This window comes from Microcebus murinus, chromosome X (genome assembly GCF_040939455.1).
Source record: "Microcebus murinus isolate Inina chromosome X, M.murinus_Inina_mat1.0, whole genome shotgun sequence".
NCBI classification, from domain to species: Eukaryota; Metazoa; Chordata; class Mammalia; order Primates; family Cheirogaleidae; genus Microcebus; species Microcebus murinus.
In genome coordinates, this window is record NC_134136.1 from 94,335,099 (window position 1) to 94,354,138 (window position 19,040).

General features: G+C 44.0%; 2 protein-coding genes across 4 annotated transcripts in view; both read right to left on the bottom strand.

The window, feature by feature from the left end:
* Window positions 1–19,040, bottom strand: part of RS1 (retinoschisin 1) — a 284,554-nt gene that overhangs the window by 213,787 nt on the left and 51,727 nt on the right. The window lies entirely within an intron of this gene.
* PHKA2 (phosphorylase kinase regulatory subunit alpha 2) overlaps window positions 1–19,040 on the bottom strand; it is a 78,745-nt gene that overhangs the window by 15,600 nt on the left and 44,105 nt on the right. For all 3 annotated transcript variants that reach the window (XM_012784674.3, XM_012784673.3, XM_012784675.3), the window contains exons 12-19: window positions 15,040–15,147; window positions 13,435–13,513; window positions 10,706–10,840; window positions 9,922–10,031; window positions 8,670–8,814; window positions 8,337–8,415; window positions 5,089–5,258; window positions 4,126–4,299 (exon numbers count right to left, since the gene is read on the bottom strand). In XM_012784674.3, coding sequence (XP_012640128.1) covers window positions 4,126–4,299; window positions 5,089–5,258; window positions 8,337–8,415; window positions 8,670–8,814; window positions 9,922–10,031; window positions 10,706–10,840; window positions 13,435–13,513; window positions 15,040–15,147 — 1,000 coding nt within the window. The remainder of the gene's footprint in view (window positions 1–4,125; window positions 4,300–5,088; window positions 5,259–8,336; window positions 8,416–8,669; window positions 8,815–9,921; window positions 10,032–10,705; window positions 10,841–13,434; window positions 13,514–15,039; window positions 15,148–19,040) is intronic.

The window sequence follows — 19,040 nt, forward strand, 5'->3', positions numbered from 1 at the left end:
AACTCATCATATAGCCACATCATGTGCTAAATCAGGGAACAAGAAATGAGCAGGGAATGGATTGTGCTTTGAGAGCTGAATTTTACTTTTCCCCTCTGGAATTCAGGGAAAATTACGTGGCATCTTAGGACTGGAAAGAGCCTTAGAAGTGACTGTGCCCGACCTCTTTTTTCTTTCAGATGAGGACACTAAGAGCTGGAGAGGGTAGACCATTTGTCTAAGGTCACTGGGCTTCCTGTCCAGTACTGGACAGCCCTGCCAGGGGTTAGGACTTATCCAACTGCCTTTGGATATTATCATTAGCAATATTTATTCATTAAGCCATCTCTGTCTTCCAGGTTCTATCATATCATCTCAGGAGAATAGGAAGCTTTCAAGGTAAAGATGATGCATATTTAAAAGGTATTTATAAACCTCCAGATTATACTAGTGAATTGAATACACATTATAATTTAATTTTCTCTCAATTCCCCACTAACACTACAGAGAATATATACAGTCATGTGTCACTTAATGACATGATTTGTTCTGAGAAATGCGCTGTTAGGCAATTTCGGTGTTGTGTGAACATCACGGAGTGTACTTACCAAACCTAAATGGTACAGCCTGCCACACACCTAGGCTAGATGGCATAGTCTATTGCTACTAGGCTACATACCTGTACAGGGTGTTATCATACTGAATACTAGAGGCAACTGTAACTTGATGGTGAATATTTGTGTATCAAAACATACTTAAACATAGAAAAGGTACAGTAAAAATACAGTATAAAAGATTAAAAACAGTACACCTGTGTAGGGCATTTACCACGAATGGAGTTTGCAGGACTGGAAGTTACTCTGGGTGCGTGAGTGAGTGAGTGGTGAGTGAACGTGAAGGCCAAGGCTTGAGACATTACTGTGCACTACTGTAGGCTTTATAAACACTGGACACTTAGGCTACACTAAATTTATCCAAAATAATTAAGTATTTTTCTTTCTTCAATAACAAATTAACCTTAGCTTACTATAACTTTTTTACTTTAATTTTTTTTAACTTTTTGACTCTTTTGTAATAACACAGCTTAAAACACAAATACATTGTACAGCTGTACAAAAATATTTTTTATATCCTTATTTTATAAGCTTTTTTTCTATTTTTAAAAATGTTTATTTTTCACTTTCTAAACTTTTTGTTAGAAATAAAGGCGCAAACACACACATTAGCCTAGGTCTGTCTACACAGGGTCAGGGTCATCAATATCACTGACTTCCACCTCCACATCTTGTCCCACTGGAAGGTCTTTGGGGCAATAACACACACAGAGCTGTCATCTCCTATGATAACAATGCTTCTTCTGGAAGACTCCTGAAGGACCTGCCTGAGGCTGTTTTACAGTTAACTTTTTTTTAATAAGTAGAAGGAGTATGTTGTAAAATAATGATAAAAAGTATAATATAGTAAATCCATAAACTAGCAATATAGTAATTTATTATCATTATCAAGTATTATGACTGCATAATTGTACATGCTGGACATTTACATAACTGGCAGTGCAGTATGTTTGTTTATACCTTTTTACACCCACATCACCACAAACACATAATGAATGTGTTGTGCTATGATGTCATGGCAGCTATGACATCACTAGGTGATAAGAACTTTTCAGCTCCATTGTAATCATAGGGGACCAGTGTTGTCTATGTGGTCTGTCACTGACTGAAATGTTGTTATGCATTGTATGACTATATATATTACAGAAAAAGACAAGTCCTCAAGAATAGGGAAAAGCAGGAGAGAAGATAATAGTAACAAAATTTTGAAAAGGGGAAAGCTGATGGATGAAAGATAACTGATTTAGCAGATACAAGGCAACCAAAGCCCAAGTCTGCAGTGGAGAAATCCAAGAACCAGTCAGGTTTATGGCAGAGAATCCTCAGAAGTCTCAGGAACTTGCTGTACTTGGGGGTCCAAAGCAGGTGTCCAAAATAAGGAAGACTGGGGAGAAGCTGTTTGAGAAGCAGTGATGCCATCTTCAACTGCACATAGCTTGGTGACTGCCTTGTTCACTCTGGCAGAAGATAGTCTGTTTGAAGAGGGTAAAAGGGGTAGGGTCTTAGTGGGGAGGGGAGCATCTAAAGGCCTGGATATATCCCTTAGGGGAATTAAGTAACTATATGGCTCTAGGCAACCAGACCCCTGCCCTTCAAGTAGGAGATTATAGAGTATCTCTGGGAAATCTGACCAGCCTATACCCATACAGGCCCAATAAGTCAATAAGCCCTTCCCCTACGTAGGCTTGCAGATGCTCACACATGATCAGGTAACCAAGGAGCACCAGGCACTGGAGGGAGGCCTCTCAAGGGGAAGATAAAAACCTAAACAAACAGGAAAACAGTGACTTTGGAGAAACGGAAACCATTCAGAAAGAAGAAAACGTAAATACAAACAAACACAAACAGAAAGCTCTGTCATTAATATCCTTAGAATAATAAATTACATTGCATGCATGAAACAAGAACAGATGCAATTTGGAGAACAAAGATTTAAAACATGATAGCAAAAGTGAAAAAACTCAATTAAGGTAGTGGAACAAAAAGTTGAGGCAATTGCCCTCAGAACAGAGAAATGGAAAACAGAAGAGAAATGACAAAGACTTCTTTAGGAAGTCAACTTTGAAATCATAGAAATTCCAGAATGAGGGAACAGAGAAAATGTAGGAAAGGAAATGAATCAAGAGGTTTTTCAGGAAAACTTTACAAAACCAATAAACATAAATTTCCAGATTGGAAAGGTCCACTGATTACCTAAAACAATGAATGAAAACATGCTCAGATCAAGGCACATCACAGAAATATCAGAACCTGAGAGCAGAGAAGATCCTAAACACTTTCAAAGAGAAAAAGAGTTTATTTTTGGAGGATCAAAAATCCGAATGGGTTTAATTTCTCAACAGCAACACTGATTAATAAGATGACAATGAAGTCATGATTTTGAAAATCTGAAGAAAAACGTATTTTCAGTCTAGAATTCTATACTCAGCTAAACTCTCAAATGGGTATAGAATATTTGTAGATAATTTCAGACTTGTAAGGTTTTAACAATTTTTACCTACCATGCACTATTTCTCAAGAAACTACTGGATGTCTGCCACTAAAATAAGAGAGTGAAACAAGAGAAAGGAAGAATTGAGATACAAAAAACAGGAGAGCCAACACAGGAGATGAATCAAGACACCATCCAGAGTGATGGCGAAGGAAGATTTCAGAGTAAAAAGTGCATCTCTTGGTTGACATGGAGGGCAACCAAGGCAGAGGGGCAGACAACTTCGGAAACATGCAAGTTGAAGGCTGTCACGAACATGCCCTCTTTTCCATCACACCATTTTTTTTAACCTATTAAAACTATTCTAGAATGTGCTCTACCCAAACAAAGAATATTAAGAAAGGGGAAGACACCAGATTCAAGAAATAGGAAATCCAACTAAAGATGAGCCAAAGAAATTCCCAGGATACCAAGTATGTGACAGGCCAAGAGCACAATCAGCCCAGACAGAAGGAGACTGGTGGACTTTAAAAAAGTAGTGGAATAGATGGATTCACTGATGTGATTGATCTTGTGGAAATTTGTATTGCAAGGCTATTGGAAGATGTAGAAAGGAAGCAAAGCAAACGAAAAGCCAGGACAACCTTAACTTTAGAAAAAACAAAGAGTAAAAATGGTAATATAATCACAGCATACTATAATGCTGAGTTGGAAAGAATATTGACATACATATAATAATACCAAGAATGAATATTGATTTAACTAAACTTTAATATAACTCCTTTGGTGGGTTAGGGGGGATTAAGCAGAGGAGTGGTGATTTAAGACAGCCAAATGCTAATCCACAAAATATTTCATAGAAATTCAAAAGGTACTGAATCAAATTGATACATCCAAAGACAGCGGTGTACATACTTATTTTAGAAAATATAGATATATAAATGTCAGAAGAAACAGCTAAAAGAGCTGAAAGTGGCTGCCTCTAAGTAGAAGGGGGGGCTCATTTTGTTGTCTTCTAGGATTCTTTGGCTTTTATTATGTCCAGGCATTACCTTGATAAAATAAGGCATTTTAATAGGTAGAAATGAATTAATAACGTACATGGCATGTCCAAACCCTTTGCTTTTGCCATCACAGAAAGTATGTCACGAGTAGAGTGGATGGCACTGAAGACATGGCTGTCTTCTGTCTTCTTACAAAGAGGGGGCAGATAGCACCTCAAGGATGTGCTTTGCAGAAGGTGGTTGATATACTGGTCAAGTTCGTCTTGGCTTTCTGTAATTGACAAACAAGCAAAAGAGCCAATGAAAACAAGCTGCAGAAATATCATAACTGCATAGTAGTGACTGTGCGTAGCCAGTGCCACTGCATAGACTTAGCAGAAGACAACATCTAGATACCCACATTTGCACTCCCACCCACCCCCAAAGAGTAAAGAGATTTATGGAGTTAATGTATATGTGTATTAATTTACTGTTTGGAAAAACTTCATGCTAGGAAAAGAGAATCCAAGTCAAGATAGTGTCCACGTCCCATCATCCCAAAATGAACTGAATAATATATAAGACAAGGTCTAGTCTTTTTGTGTTAATTTGTCATAAGTGAGCTAAGCTTTATGGAACTCCCTGCCTTAACCCCAACTATTATCCAAAAGTAAAAAAACAGGTCAAGTCATTTCCAAACCTTGCTCGGACTGAGAAATATCACATACATAGGGTTTCATCATTCATATCCAATCAAAGCTAGATCGCTTTGCCACTCCTTTGAAAATTCAAGCAGTGTGTTTCTGTCTTCAAAATGTATTTTGTGAAAAGTCCCTGTTCCTCAGACTCTTCTAGGTTTAAAAAAGCCCCACTTTCAAGGGTATCATTTGCAGTTTAGGTTTTTAAACTGGCATTTTAGTCATTTTTAAGATGAGTAAGTTTCAGAAGCCTCTCCTTTTTCTGTTTGTTTTTAGTTTAATTATCCATCATTTTCTGTGCTTAGGTCTTACGGCAATTTTCTCATAATGCCAAGGTTTAAATAAATTCACTGAACCACCTACAAAATCATTCCAACCCGTACCTTGATCACAGGTGTCTTCCAAATATCCTCCCTGATCTGAATCGCTATCAGGACTGAAGTTCCCTTCGTTGGCATCATCAAACAACTTCTCATCACAGTCTGGATCCAGGAAGGTCAGATATGTGTAGAATGACGTGGTGAGAAATTCCGAAAGGTTCCCCAATTTCACTCTGCCAAGGAGACAATATGTTAGGGATACAGGTGCAGTGTGGACAAACTTCCGCTATGAATCACTGAGAGATTTTCAACAACCAGGTGGTGCTTCTGCCAGAATCAATAAATATATTACTCTGCAGATTGCTCCATAGAAATAGTCAGCCAAGAATTAGACAAAAATTCAATAGCAAGTATGAAGTGAAAGCACACAGCATATTAAAAGCCATATAAATCATGCTGATTTTGTACTCCCAAACCCAACACAAATACAAATCTATTTTATTGAAACAACCAAAGGTTTTACAAAATATGTTGAGCAAACCACTTTTAATCAGAACCAACCCATGTTTTTTGGTTCTTTGTTTGTTTTTTGCCCTGAAACCACTAGACGAGAAGCAGCATTTCTCTGGGCATGCTCTCGCCGTTATTATGAGTCCCTAAGCACAAAGTGCAGTCACACAGGACAGGGTGTTAGGATGGAAGAGGCAAGTTCTCTAGAAGAAATCTGATGGGCAGGCCATCTGCAGCCTAGGGAAGATGCCCTGCGTGGCCCCATGACATTAGGCTGGGCACAGTGCCACTGAAAACCGGAAGCTGGTGGCAGCCCAGCATCTGCCGCAGAGGCAGCAGCCTCCAGGTTCTGCAGGTCCACCCCCAGATGCTGGGAGGATTTCCACAGAAAGAAACATTCTGAAAATGTTAGATAGGAGGCAGAAAACAACAGGGTCCCTCCCAGGGAGCTACGGGCATCAGATTGTGAATTAGGTGGCAAAGCAAAGGAATTCATAGGGGCTACAGCAGACAGATGGCCTGAGGGAAAGGAAAGCCTTCCCGCAATTGAGTAAAAGCTCCCCCCAGCCCTGGGGTTGGGGAAGAAGACTACGTGGACTGGAGTGGGTAAAGGCAATGGAAAGTTCTTCTGTAATGAAGGTGAAGGGAGTCAGGTTTATTAGGCTAAAGAGAGCTCCAAGGCAGAGAGGCGGTAGCTCAAAGAGGCCTTTGATGAACAGTGAGCTACCCCAGGTGGATCCTAGGGGTAGAGTCCAGCATGCAGGGTAAGTTCAGCTTTTTCAAAAGCTTTTAACTGGAGGAAAAGTAAAAATGGGATTCAACCTTAATTAACAAGAACATAATTATCTTTGCAATATAATCTTTATAACATAATTTATTATATTAATGTAGTTATAATTATATAACATGTATGTTATAATTAATTATGACTATATTAATTTTATAATATAAGAATTATAAAGATCTTAATGATCAAGAACTGAGTAGGAGAAGGAGTCCAGGCATTCCTGTCTCTTCTGTGGCGCATGCCACGCTCTATCTGCGGAGGCCCTCCTGCCCCCGCCTGGGAACCCTCCTCCAGTTCAGCCCCTGGGTTAGAGGCTGGGTCTGGCCGTCACACAGAGCTTCTGCACCTGTCCCTCTGTGACCCTGGCTCTCTGAGTCTGCAGTTCCTTGTCCATCAAATGGGAATACAGCCCATGTCATAAAGTGAAGACTACATGAGACACCACATAGAACACACTGTGAGTGCTCAATTAACTGCAGATGATATCCTTTTTACAATGATTAAATTTCAATGAAAGAATTTATTTTGCAAAATGGTTAATTACAGGCCTGTCGGTTTTTTTCTCTCCATTACAATGCCACATGCCAGGTGGTAACTTATCCAAACTGGAGGGAAAATGTACAAAAGTGGATGCAGATTGCAGTAGTGGCACTGGCCCTAGAAGTGTACACGGCAAACCGTTGGGGACAATCTGGCTGATGCTCCCAAGAGAGAAAGGCCAGGAAAAGCTTGGTTCGAGGGTCACTTCAAATGTACAGCAAAACCTACAGCACATTCTGTGGGTGGAGGCAGCGACCTCAGTGGGCACTGCACATCACTGAGGCCAGAGTGAGAAATACAGCCATTAGCCTTGAGGACATTATGCTAGGTAAAATGAGCCAGTCACAAATTGATTAATATTACATGATTCCACTTATATGAGCTATCTGTCATAGTCACACTCATAGACACAGAAAGGACGGTGGTTGCCAGCGGCTGGGGAGGGGGGAAATGGGGAGTTTTTAAACTGACAGAGAGTTTTACTTTGCAAGAAGAGTTCTGGGGATTGGGTGCATAACAATGTGAATGTACTTAACACTACCAAACTGTATACTTAGAAATGGTTATGTTATCTGTATTTTACTTCAATTTTTAAAAATGACAGTGACTTTTCCTTTGGTAGCGGGGTCCCTGGGGTGGGAGGCTGGTGAGAAGAAAAGGCAACTTCAACTCTCAAACACTTTTAGCAACTAGTATTCCATCAGGCACCATGGAAGCTTCCGTGAGCCCCGGAAAGGCCACACCAGGGACAGGCTACACAGTGAGGTTCTCTTGGGGCCTTTCTGGCAAATCCCAGGGGATTCGGGGAGATGAGGGCATAGGTGCTATAGAGTAATCCTCTGCGTTGTGACAGTCAGAGGCTACAAACATGGAAGGGGGTTTCCTGGAGGGCAAGCCCCCCCATTGCTCAAGATGCTTAAGCATAATACCTGGGCACATCTGTCCTACTTTGGGCCTATAAACAGGAAGGGAGCATGTCCCACTGATAGCAAGGGGACAGTGATCTATGCAGGCCCATTCAGGTGCTCTGCTCTGAGTGCCACTAAGGAATTTGTCAAGTTCTGCAAATTATTCTTAAGGTGACAGCACACTCAAGTCAATGCAAGGAGTGTGTATTGAACACCTGCTGGATCCCACGTACTGGGTATTTTCTTCCATGCCTTTTAACAGAAACACACAGCATTCCACACATGCGCTCCAAGAATGTCACTTCAGAGGGACTTGGTATGTTCACCTCCCTACACCCGAGGCCTGCTGGTGCCTATAAAAGCTTAAAAGACATCAACCAAATACTATTTTAGAGATAAGTCAAGTTTCACATGGGAGACTGGATTACATAAGTCTTAACCTCCTTTTACTCTAAAAGTCCATGCTTCCCTGTTCAGCAACTGATATGAAAAATGGAAGACAGGCAGCAAAAGACTTTAAGAAGGGTCAGTGCTACTCTTATTTAAAAAGAAAAATCACAAATTACCTAGCACCTCCAAAATATCCATCCTCTAGTTTTCTGATTGTAGAAAGAACAGCAGGATGAATGTCTGAGCCATCATTTGCTAAGGAAAAAAAAATGAATTAGTTTATTTAGTCTGGGAATACTTTTTTTTTCTTGGTATACACTGAAATGTGTTCATCAACACAATCTGATTAAAATACTTCTAGCAAAGAAGATTCCCAAGATAGGAAACCAAACGCTAAGAACCCCCTTTAGTCTTTAACTCTGTCCAAAGGAGCCAATTTAAACATTTGGAAAAGGGCCCAAACCACCACCGGCACAGGAATTGGCCCGATCAAATTCCCGCGGCATTACTGAGCATGGTGTGCGTGATGGGGAAGGTGAGCGTGGGTCTGCCAGTCATCCGCCAGCAGGTGCACAGGTAGGCCAGCTCAATCCTCAGCATCTCCACAATCATCTCATTGTCCAGGGCCAGGTAGAAGTGATGCTGGTCGGTGAACTGAAAGGCAGCACAGGCCAGGTGAGAGCCTGTCGTTTGTTTACCTGAAACACCAGCTGTCACTCAGAGCAGCACTAATCCTGGAGTTTTATTGCCAGGGAAGAGGCTCAGTCCTGCCTTTAAGCTGTCCAGTCATGGGGCTGCTCTCCTTGAGATCAGACAAATTAGTCTGTCGCCTGCCCAGGAGCTGTCACTATCTTAGTTCAGAAGGGAAAGGTGTACTGCTAAATCTATATTCAGCTCCACAGATGGGGATTTAAGCATCCTGCCTAGTGCCGCTGCCTCTGAAAGCAAATCAATAATTCCTTAATTCCTACTCCTTCCAGGGCTACTGAGTTTGAAGATGCTTTCTGAGCAGGGGCACTGAGAGCAGGTGAGACGTGGAGACTGTTTACCTGATTGATGACCTGGTTAATGTCAACTAAAGGCACCGTTGCCTGATGTTGATAAAAATCAAATTGTTCTCCTAGCCTCTAGAAGAGTGCATACTCAGCTCTGGACTGAAATTTGTTTCTAAGGGAAACAACTCGCAAGATTTTGATGAGCAGATTGGGGCTACTAACCCAAGACACTGTGACCAACTGTGTGCCCAGGTAAGTGAGGGCTGGGACCCGTGCTGTTGGTATTTCTAGCTGCCCAAATGGGTGGAAAACATTTGGTATGCGCTTCCTTGGGACTAGTTTTCTTTGGAAACAAAAGCTCCACAGATAAGTTCCATAATCAGAATATTTAGCATCCAGGTAAGGGGGCTGCGGTCTGAAAATCGGACTGGCTGTGTGTTATGCAGAGGGTTTGACAACAGCCTACACAAGGGTTGGGGACTGTTACCATTAGGTGCACAAGGCCTGCAGTCAAGTGACATGTCACCAGCAAATTTCTAAAACAGTGTGAATTTCAGTAACATTCATGACTGGAAATTATGGCACACTTAATTTGATTGAATCAGATTTCGAGGACCTACTATGAGCGAAGAATTGTACTAGGTACTGAGTGTCATTTTATGTCTTTATCTGAACCTATGTATGTAGAATTCTGCCACATTGAAAGTAGAAAAGCTTACTATGCATCAAAGAGAACTTAATATAAATAAAAGAATGCTCTTCTCACCTGTGGCGTAAAAGTAAAGATTTGGTTCCTAATCACATATAGTTTAGAGGTTCCAAGGACACCAATGTGCCGATACGGTCGCCCACTCAATTGCATATTCTTATTCCGACCTATTTTAAACATAAAAGAGAAACTAGAGTTAGAGGAAATGCAGTAACAACTAATCTGCGTGACTTAGGCTAAGGCTGGGCTTATTTTTACATTAGACAACCCACTTTTGGGTTTGGTTTTTCCACTACCATCGTCCTTCTTTAAAATGGGACAAAGCTGAATATAAAACCACCCCCCCTTGTTTTCATGCATGTATATGAATACACACAGTTCAGTCTGTATGGAACAAAACTATTAAAAGGACTATATTAATGTTTACTTTTAAATTATTTAGTATTGAACCATAATATTAAGCAGTCAGATTCTAGAGAAAGTAAAGAGATCCTTCTCCTGTTTAAATGGGGTAAATGAAAATTTTCTGATACTACAGATACAAATTAGAAGCATTATCAAGACATACATGACTCTTCCAATGGTGACTTTTCAAAGGTGGCTCCTTATTTTACAATAGATCTGGCCAATCGTACAGCCGACCTATGGGAGTATCTACTGAATGGGCGTGAGAAGAACATGCTTGTTTGCCCATTTCTCTTCCCATTGAAGTGGCAGAACCAGCTGCATTAGTGTTTTGCCCAATTCTTTAGAACTTACATACATCACAGTCTCCCCCAGACCCAAAACCTACACCCAAGATGTCCTTGCCCCAAATGCCCCTAGATTTCCCCAAACCTACCAAGCTTGGCATATATGTGACTAAGAATCCGGCCTGGCTGGACTCGAATTGGATGAATGTCTGCGATACTCTGCACGTTTATTCCATGTTTCCTCAACAACTCCTTAATGTGACTGTTTTCTGCCAAAACAGTAACTGTGAACGAGAAGACCAGAGAATCTGCATTAGATTGTGAGTCTTGTCTCTGCACATTGCTATGCATTAGTTGTTGCCCTTTCTTCTGCCCGATGACAAACACATTAGCATGCTCTTCCGTGCACTGGTCGGCTTTGGAAATGACAGTGTTCATCCTGCTGCTCTTCCTGGTCTCTCTGTCCTCGCCACCCCTCGATACCCATGATGCATATTTATCAAGTGCCCTCGAGGTGCAAGACAGTCTGATAAGAGGAGTCTAGAAACTGTCTTCAATAGGTCCCAGGCCAAATCACCCCATATGAAATAATGTCTTGCCTCCCTCTGGGTCTGTATTTATTCTAAACCTGTCTTGTGTCCTTTTCATACAGGGTCAGGCATGGAAACAGCTCTGCTCAGGGGATGGCAGGAGAAGCCTGTGCCCCTGTTCCCGAAAGACAGGGAAAAGAAGAGCGCTGTGGTGGAGGCTACTGGCAAGGGATGCTTCCATTGCAGGAAAGAAAGGAGGGGACATCTTTCAGAGAAAGGAAAATGGGCCTGCGAGTGGGACATTGGTGGTCGTGGAGCAGTCTGCCCCACCCAGAACCACAGCCCAGGGCCCTGCTGGTGGGGAAGAGCTGCTCCAGAGCTGGCCTGGGCCCAATCTCCAGCGGGTGAGGCTGGGCGTCTGGCACTCCAGCAGGCAGGGAGCTCAGAGTGTCTGAGACCAAGGACCTGAAGGTCAGCTGGGGCCCATGTCAGGGATCAGCTGGGCCGCACCTGCTGCACTGGTACTGCTGGCCTTTATGAGAAGGGAGGGTGCTGTGGCAGAGGGAAGGAGTGAGGGGAAGGGACTTAAGAAGGGGAGCACGGCCACAGGAGAGTGGTTGGTGCCACATCCAGCCTTCTGGGAATGGGAGGGGCTCCGGGCAGTGCTCAGGCCAGAGGAAATAGGCTCGGCTGCTGTTAAAGTGTTGGGGCCTGGATGTACAATACATATAAATGACTTTGAGAACTGAATGTCACTTCCTTATATTTACATAGCAGGTGATGCTTTTTAAAGTATTTTAATATCTATTATTTCATCTGCTCTTCACAAACAGCTCCTAGGGAAGCCTTGCATGCTTAACTGGCCAGTTACAACTGAACCAGGAATGAAACACAATCCCTCAGGCCCCTGCAAATGGGAATATCAGCCATGCAGGGCTGGCCCGGGGCTTCCCTTAACACCTCTCTCTTCTGAAGCTTCTGATGCCATGCAGAACTCCACGTTTATCAAAACCACGCAGCAGCCACTCTCCGTAGGAGGAACTCTTTCAGGGTAGTGGTTTTGATGGAGACCTGGGAGCAACGTGGATCAGTTCCTAAGACTGCACTTATCTTACTCCATGCCAGACCCTCTGAAAATTTCTACTTTGTTCCATTCTATTACACTAAAAAGATGCTGGTTAGGATCCACCATGTCCCAGCCTGCAGCTGGAAAAGCAGTCTTGTAGACTTAAGAGGCTACGTAGCAGGACGTGCCCTGGTTACGCGCAGGGATGATGCAGGCAGCTAGCTGCATCAGCCCACCTGGACGGCAGAAATGGGCTCGCACCTGCAGCTGTCAGCGGTGGGTCCTTGAGTGAGTAGGGTAACCTCTAAGCCTCACGTGTAAGGTGGAGATGATGATGATCATCATCATCACACATTTGACCTAATCAGAATGCTGTGACAGTCAGATGTGTCTTGTGGTGGGCCTGCCTCACAGCATCGATTGGGTGATGCCCCGCAGCTCATCTCACTGTATCATGGGCAAGTGCAGCAAAATGAGCCAGTGGCCACAAAGAGGAACACTCTTTGCGTGTTCAATCACCACTTTCAGAGTATGCGGCACATGTGCCAATCAACATAGAAGCTACAAGAATGATATGGGCCTTGTCTTTAAGAAGGGGGCAGTCTCATCTTGGGGCAACAAGGTGCATACACAATGTGCTGTGACATTAGATGGTATAGGAGTGCTCCATGAGGCATGCAAAATGGTCCTCCCTAAGAGGGATGGGAGGAAGAGGACTTGCTACACCCGGTGCGTGCCACAGGCCAGGCACTGCACAGAGTTTTCCCCATTGCAATCTCAGTTCATCTCAAGAAGGCTCAGTGAGGGAGCATGAGTCCTAAGGACCCCAGGCACAGAGAGGTGGAGTCAGGTGGTCAGGCCGGCCTCCCACCTCTCTGAAAGAGGAGCCAGCTAAAAAGAAGGGCCAGCGAGGTGGACACTGGTGAAAGGTGGAAAGAGCAGAACCCCAAGGGAGGAAGAAACGACCCTTGTTTGAGTTCTGAGTATTCGCCAGGCTCAGGTTCTATTTTTCAAAGAATAACGGTTATGAAAAATGATGCTCAATGAATCATTTCTGCCCCACTTGCAATCAAGGTTTAGATTTAAGAAAACAATTGCTTTGTAGAAAGTCAGTCTGTGCTTGGGAAGAATACAGTTGTCTTTGGGAGCTACTGAGATATATAAGGAATCTCAATGCACATACATATTTTTTTTAATTAAATAAGAAACCAGGAAAGAGTCTGAGTTAAAAATAACATTGGTTTTACAAAGTTAAATATGAATAGTAAACACGTTCACAAACCTTGTACCACAACATCAGGTTTGACCGAAGTGGAAAATCTTCTATTTAAGGGATCAATTTCACCAGCGGCAAGAAATCCCTACAAAAGAGGGATGTTGACACTATGAAATACTGATTAACTACAATTTCATCTTAAACCTAAGTGTGAAAATAAAATATTTTAGGGCTGAAAATATTCAATATTTTTTTCTTCACATTTTTCAAGTCAATTTCTTATTTTCTCTGAAACAGAGTGTACCATTCAAATTGCCACTGATAATCTCTTTTTGGCCTTTTGGCAAAGATCAAGTGTAGTTTGCCACTGATAAATGTATCGCATTTTTGGCACCTGAGCTCTCTAGGGCTAGTCAAGTCCATCATCTTGTATGAGCAAAAGAATGATGACTAATACATCCTGAGCTCTTACTACGTGTTGGGTGCTGTGCTGAGCTGCTGTATATACATTGTCACATGTGGGCCACCTAACAGGCAGGCACCAGCATCATCACCATTTTTCAGGTGGGGAAACTGAGGTAACATGCATAGCAGAAGTGTAGAGTGTGGACTTGGCCCAGGGCTGACTGTTCTGAGACACAGAGGCCCCCCTCCTAAAGTGTGCTCTTTGAATATGTATCCCCTCCCACTGTCGAAAAATAATCGCAGCCCCAAGAGAGGGTATGGAGGTGTTCTGGGAGTTCTGAGCAGGAAATGGACCTAATGCTAGGCCCAGACAAGGCCTATACATTGGAGAGGAGGACGCAGAGGAGTAGAGTTACTCCTTTCCCATCTCACTGATATAGGAACCAGAGTTGGAAGGTATCACAGAGATGACCAAGTCCAACCTCTTCACTTTAGAGATGAGGAAACTGAGGCCCAGAGAGGTTAAGAGGCCTACCTGAAGTCACAGAGCTAGTCAGGGACAGGGCTGGCTTTCCAAAGGAGATATATTCGTTTTCCCTACCAATAAAGACAGAAGCATAAAACATAGTCCCTACCCCAAGGACATGACCATGAAACTGGGGAGACTAGAGGTACCCATGAAACAGCTGTGGTACATGCCTGTAGTCCCAACTACTCGGGAGGCTGAGGCAGGAGGATCGCTTGAGCCCAGGAGTTTGAGGTTGCAGTGAGCTATGATGACGCCACTGTACTCTAGCCCAGGTAACAGAGTGAGACTCTGTCTTAAAAAAAAAAATCCAGTCTGCTGCCTCTTCCTGTAGAGTTCTGTAGTCCTCCTGCTTCCTGTGCCTAGGACTGAGGCAGAGGCAGCTGGAAGCCAATCTAGTAGTCTCCCAGATCCTATTTCTTCCAGGATCAGATGTGCTGAGAGGCTTCCAGATGCTGCTGACCATCAACTCGAAAAGGTTCTAGCCACAGACCAGAAAGGGGACAGGAGGGGTTGGGGAGGGCTTGGCATGTAGCTGATACAGAAACAGTTTAATGTAAACGTGGACACACAGAGTCAGGAGTCAAGCCTGGGAGCCAACACAGTGCAGCTCATCTTAAAGGCAGGGAACTGCCAAAGACATCCACACTCACACCTGGCTGAGAGCCCTGTGCTCTTCTGGGGCTCCTTGCACCTCCAATCAGGTGGTTTCTAGCCTGTGAGGCCACCAAGTCCCCTACCTCTGCCAACAGCGAGCTGAGGATATACAAGGACTGGCCCCACAGATGCGGCAGCTTCCCCAGAGGAACTCTGTCCACCGTGTGAGGGTTCTTGTACTCTTCATCCACCTGGCAAAGAGAGAAAACCCCAAAGTCAGAATGTCACAGGATCAAAAGGCCAATGGTACCTTCTCCTGGGGAGTGCTTGGAGGATTTGCAAAATGGAGCTCATCCTGCAGATGGATTCCATGCAAACGCCAGGATCCAGAGGCCTGGAGGCCAAGTGCGCCTGGGGCTGCGCGGCTGTGAGCAGCAGAGGTGGGACTCGAATTCAGGCCCGCAGCAGTGCTCTCCCCACAAGCACCCTCAAGGCAACAGGCGTTGGAGGCCTGGCCTGCCTGCTGTGTGCACAGCTCTGGGCGACCAGCAGTGTCACTGCTTATGCTTACATTTGGCTGTATTCAACGCAAACAGCCTACAGCCCTGTCAGGTTTCTTCTATCCCATCCCCAGGGGTTTACAAACTGTGTGCCCGTGCAAGAAAATGACCAGAAGGTGGCACCATTCACTGAGGAAAACCGAGTGTACGACAAGCCTGTTAACCCTCCTTTCAGGGCCTCTAAAAGCAAAACCCAACAGGGGCTTCTGTCTCATCAAAACAAGCATCAGTGTCCTTTTTGGTGGGAGGTGCTGGCTGCACACCGTAAGTTAGTCTGCAACTTTCTCTCTTCTAAACTGCATGCTGGCCTTCGAGCTTTTACTCATCACAACATTGGTTGGGGGGAATGGCAGTGACCACTTTTTTCCTCTAGGAAATGTAAGTCAATCGAAGGAAATAGGAAACATTTATCCTTCACCAAGGGGGAAAAAATCACATCATGAGTGAGTAATTTTCTGCTTGTGGATTAATCAGTGACATTATTAACATATTTAGTAAAATTTTATTTTTTTCAGTAGTAGTAAACATTAAGATAAATTTCAGTGTATAAACTGAACAGAATTAAATGTCGTTAGTAATAAAAATAATGAAATAGGATAATAGTGTGAAAGGAGCTTTGAGTAGTAGGATTAGAGATTAATATTTACTTCTTTCTACAGAATCCTGGCTGTTTTATAATGCACAAGATTACTTTTACAATAATTAGATAGCACATTAAAACTATTTGAAATATAAGTAGTGTTAAGAAGGACCACGAAGATCTAGAATGAGAAATATTCCATGCAAAGAACAGAAAGCAGACAAGTTGTCTGCGTCATAAGACAGCCTGGCTCTGTCCTCCTTCCACCCATGGGCCAGCTCCTGCCTCCGCACAGAGGTATCCGTTCTCCCTCTGCACTCGAGTCCTTCCTAACCACTTGCAGGTCCTCAAAGGCACCATGCTTTTGCCACTGCCACTCCTGTGGCTGCCCTCCAGCTCCTGGACCAGTTCCCTGGCCCCCACTGGCCTGCAAGCTCACAGAGACAGAGCTGGTGTTGTGACCACCTTTGTGTCCCAGTACCCAGCTGGTGCCTGACATAGAGTGGCTGCTCAATCCACATTTGCTGGGCATACTTTAATTAGTCTCCAGCTGTCTGTGGAGGGCCCGTGGATGGTGGTGCCCTGCACAAGCATGTCGGGCTGAGGAAATGAGTGAGGCTGACATCCAAGCTGCATGCTATCTCCTGGCCAGGGGCAGCAGCCACTCAGAGGACAAGGCCCCTTTTCTAACTTGCACACAGGTGCCATATGGGCTGGTGTGGCCCCATCTGTGGGAATCCTTCCCAGGTGTCTCTACAATGCTACTGATGTGACTGGTGAACCTTCCCAGTTGTCATCTGGAAGCAGCCAATACAAAATGCAGTCAACGTAAAATCATGTCCACAAACGGTGCCTAGCACACAAGCGTAAATGCACTGAATAACGGACATTGTAATGACAACTAGAAATCCAAAGATTAGTGTGGAGTTTAGAAGACAGAAAGTTGCAGAGTAATTTTTTACAGTGTGTAGCTAGTATTGTTCATCAGAAAAGAAAGTGTAGCTGGTAACACCTAGCATTTACTACTAGCAGAGCAACGTGCCCTTTAGTAGCATAGGGATGGTTATTCCCAGCCATGAAATAAGTAAAATACCCCTGAAGTCATTTATTTTCCCTTGCTCTGCTTCCAGGTTCCAAATTACCTACCATTACTAATTTTGTTTTGCCAGACGCCTCAGTACCAGAAAAGGAGAAACCTGAATAAGGGACATGAGCATGTAGTTGCTGGAAAGTAGCCCAGTCCCCAATGCCACCCCGTCCCCACCCACACACCCACATCACACCTAGTAAAATGAATATATTTATAGGAAATCTGGGCTTATGACACTTAGAAGACAGCCCTGGCGGGCTCCAGACCCCGATCTGTGTCGTGAGGGAAGACCAGTTCTTGTCTGAAGTCTGCCCTTAACTCTGAAACAAAATAGGTCCTGAGTGAACTTGGACAATGTGAGTAGTCTGCTCGCACTGGGATGAGGGGCCATCAACATTCCGGAGCTCAGGGCTAACAGTCCAGGCTGGTGGGGCTCAGTGAGACCACCCAGAAGGAGACAGTCACCTCAAGGAGCTGCCCAGTGAATCTGCCAGTGAGCCAGCTGGTGGGATGGGCTGTTACAAACGCAAAAGAATGCAATGCTCCTAGCAATGGAAAATTCTATAATAGTTCTCACAGAAACTCAACTCCTTTTTTTGATTTTCTAGTTGGTTTAATGGTTGAATTATCTAACACATAATATTAATTGTTACTTTTAGATTAAATTAAGGCCCCAAGAGTACACAGTGGTATCTTTTTTGCCTTAAGAATCAAATATCAGCTTCTTTAAGACTATTTTCTATGCAAAAGTAAAGGGAAGTCTTCTATACCACTGCTTTGGGAAGGAAGCCCAGCGAGGGCATCCACTGTGTAGATATTTCCATGCCCTGGAAACGGGCCACCCATTAGGAGGCAAGGTGGGGCTGTGGGGAGGCCTTGAGCCTGGGGTCTGGGCCCAGGCCGGAGCCCAGTGCTGAGCTCTGTTAGGTTCCACAGCCTCAGAGCTGAGGCAGATGCTCTCAAAGGCCCCTGCCAGTCCTTTAGCCACGTGCATGTGGGCCTGATTCAACTGCAGAACACCTATAACGAAGCTGCAATGTGGCAGGCTTCTGCTGAGTTACAATCTCCCCTGGGCCCTGTTGATTTGGGGAAGACACGGTTGGTTCTCTGAAGGCCTTTTCATCCACAAATGCAATGAGGCTTCGAAGCATCAGAAGCATCTGAGAGACAAACAGCCTGGAATTGAGAATTCTTTTCTTCTAACCATGAGACTCTGATAGGGAAATCCTCCTGCCAGGATATACAGGTCCATCATGACCCAATTTAGGAAACTGGATAGAACAAAACTATCTTTAGGCATCTTGTTAGAAGCTTCTGACTACTCAAGCTCTAGCTCAGGTACGGCTTGAATCAAAAGTAGAAATTCTCAGCTATCCCTATACGTCTGTCTTCTTCATCTGTGGAAATGTGTAAGAAAATGGTGTACAACAGTGTTTTGTGCCCTTTAGAGTTCCTTCTACCTGGGGTCAGCAGAGGGACAGGGTGTCCTCTGAAGGTCTTCAACTACTACCTTCCTAGGACACTCATGGTCAAGCATGTTCTACATGTTTTTCCAAAGCCATAATTCCTTGTCATAGATAGACAGGAACACTACCTAGGCCTTTAGAAATCACTTCTGGAGAAAAGTGTTCTTTAAGGCCCAGTGTGGTAGCTCAAGCCTGTCATCCCAGCACTCTTGGAGGCTGAGGCGGAAGGACTGCTTGAGGCCAGGGGTTCGAGACCAACCTGAGCTAGAGCGAGACCCTGTCTCTACAAAAAATAGAAAAATTATCTGGGCATGGTGGCGCGCACCTGTAGTCCCAGCTATTTGGGAGGCTGAGGCAGGAGGATCCCTTGAGCTCAGGAGTTGGAGGCTGCAGTAAGCTATGATCGCAACACTGCACTCTAGCCTAGGCCACAAAGCGAGACTCTGTC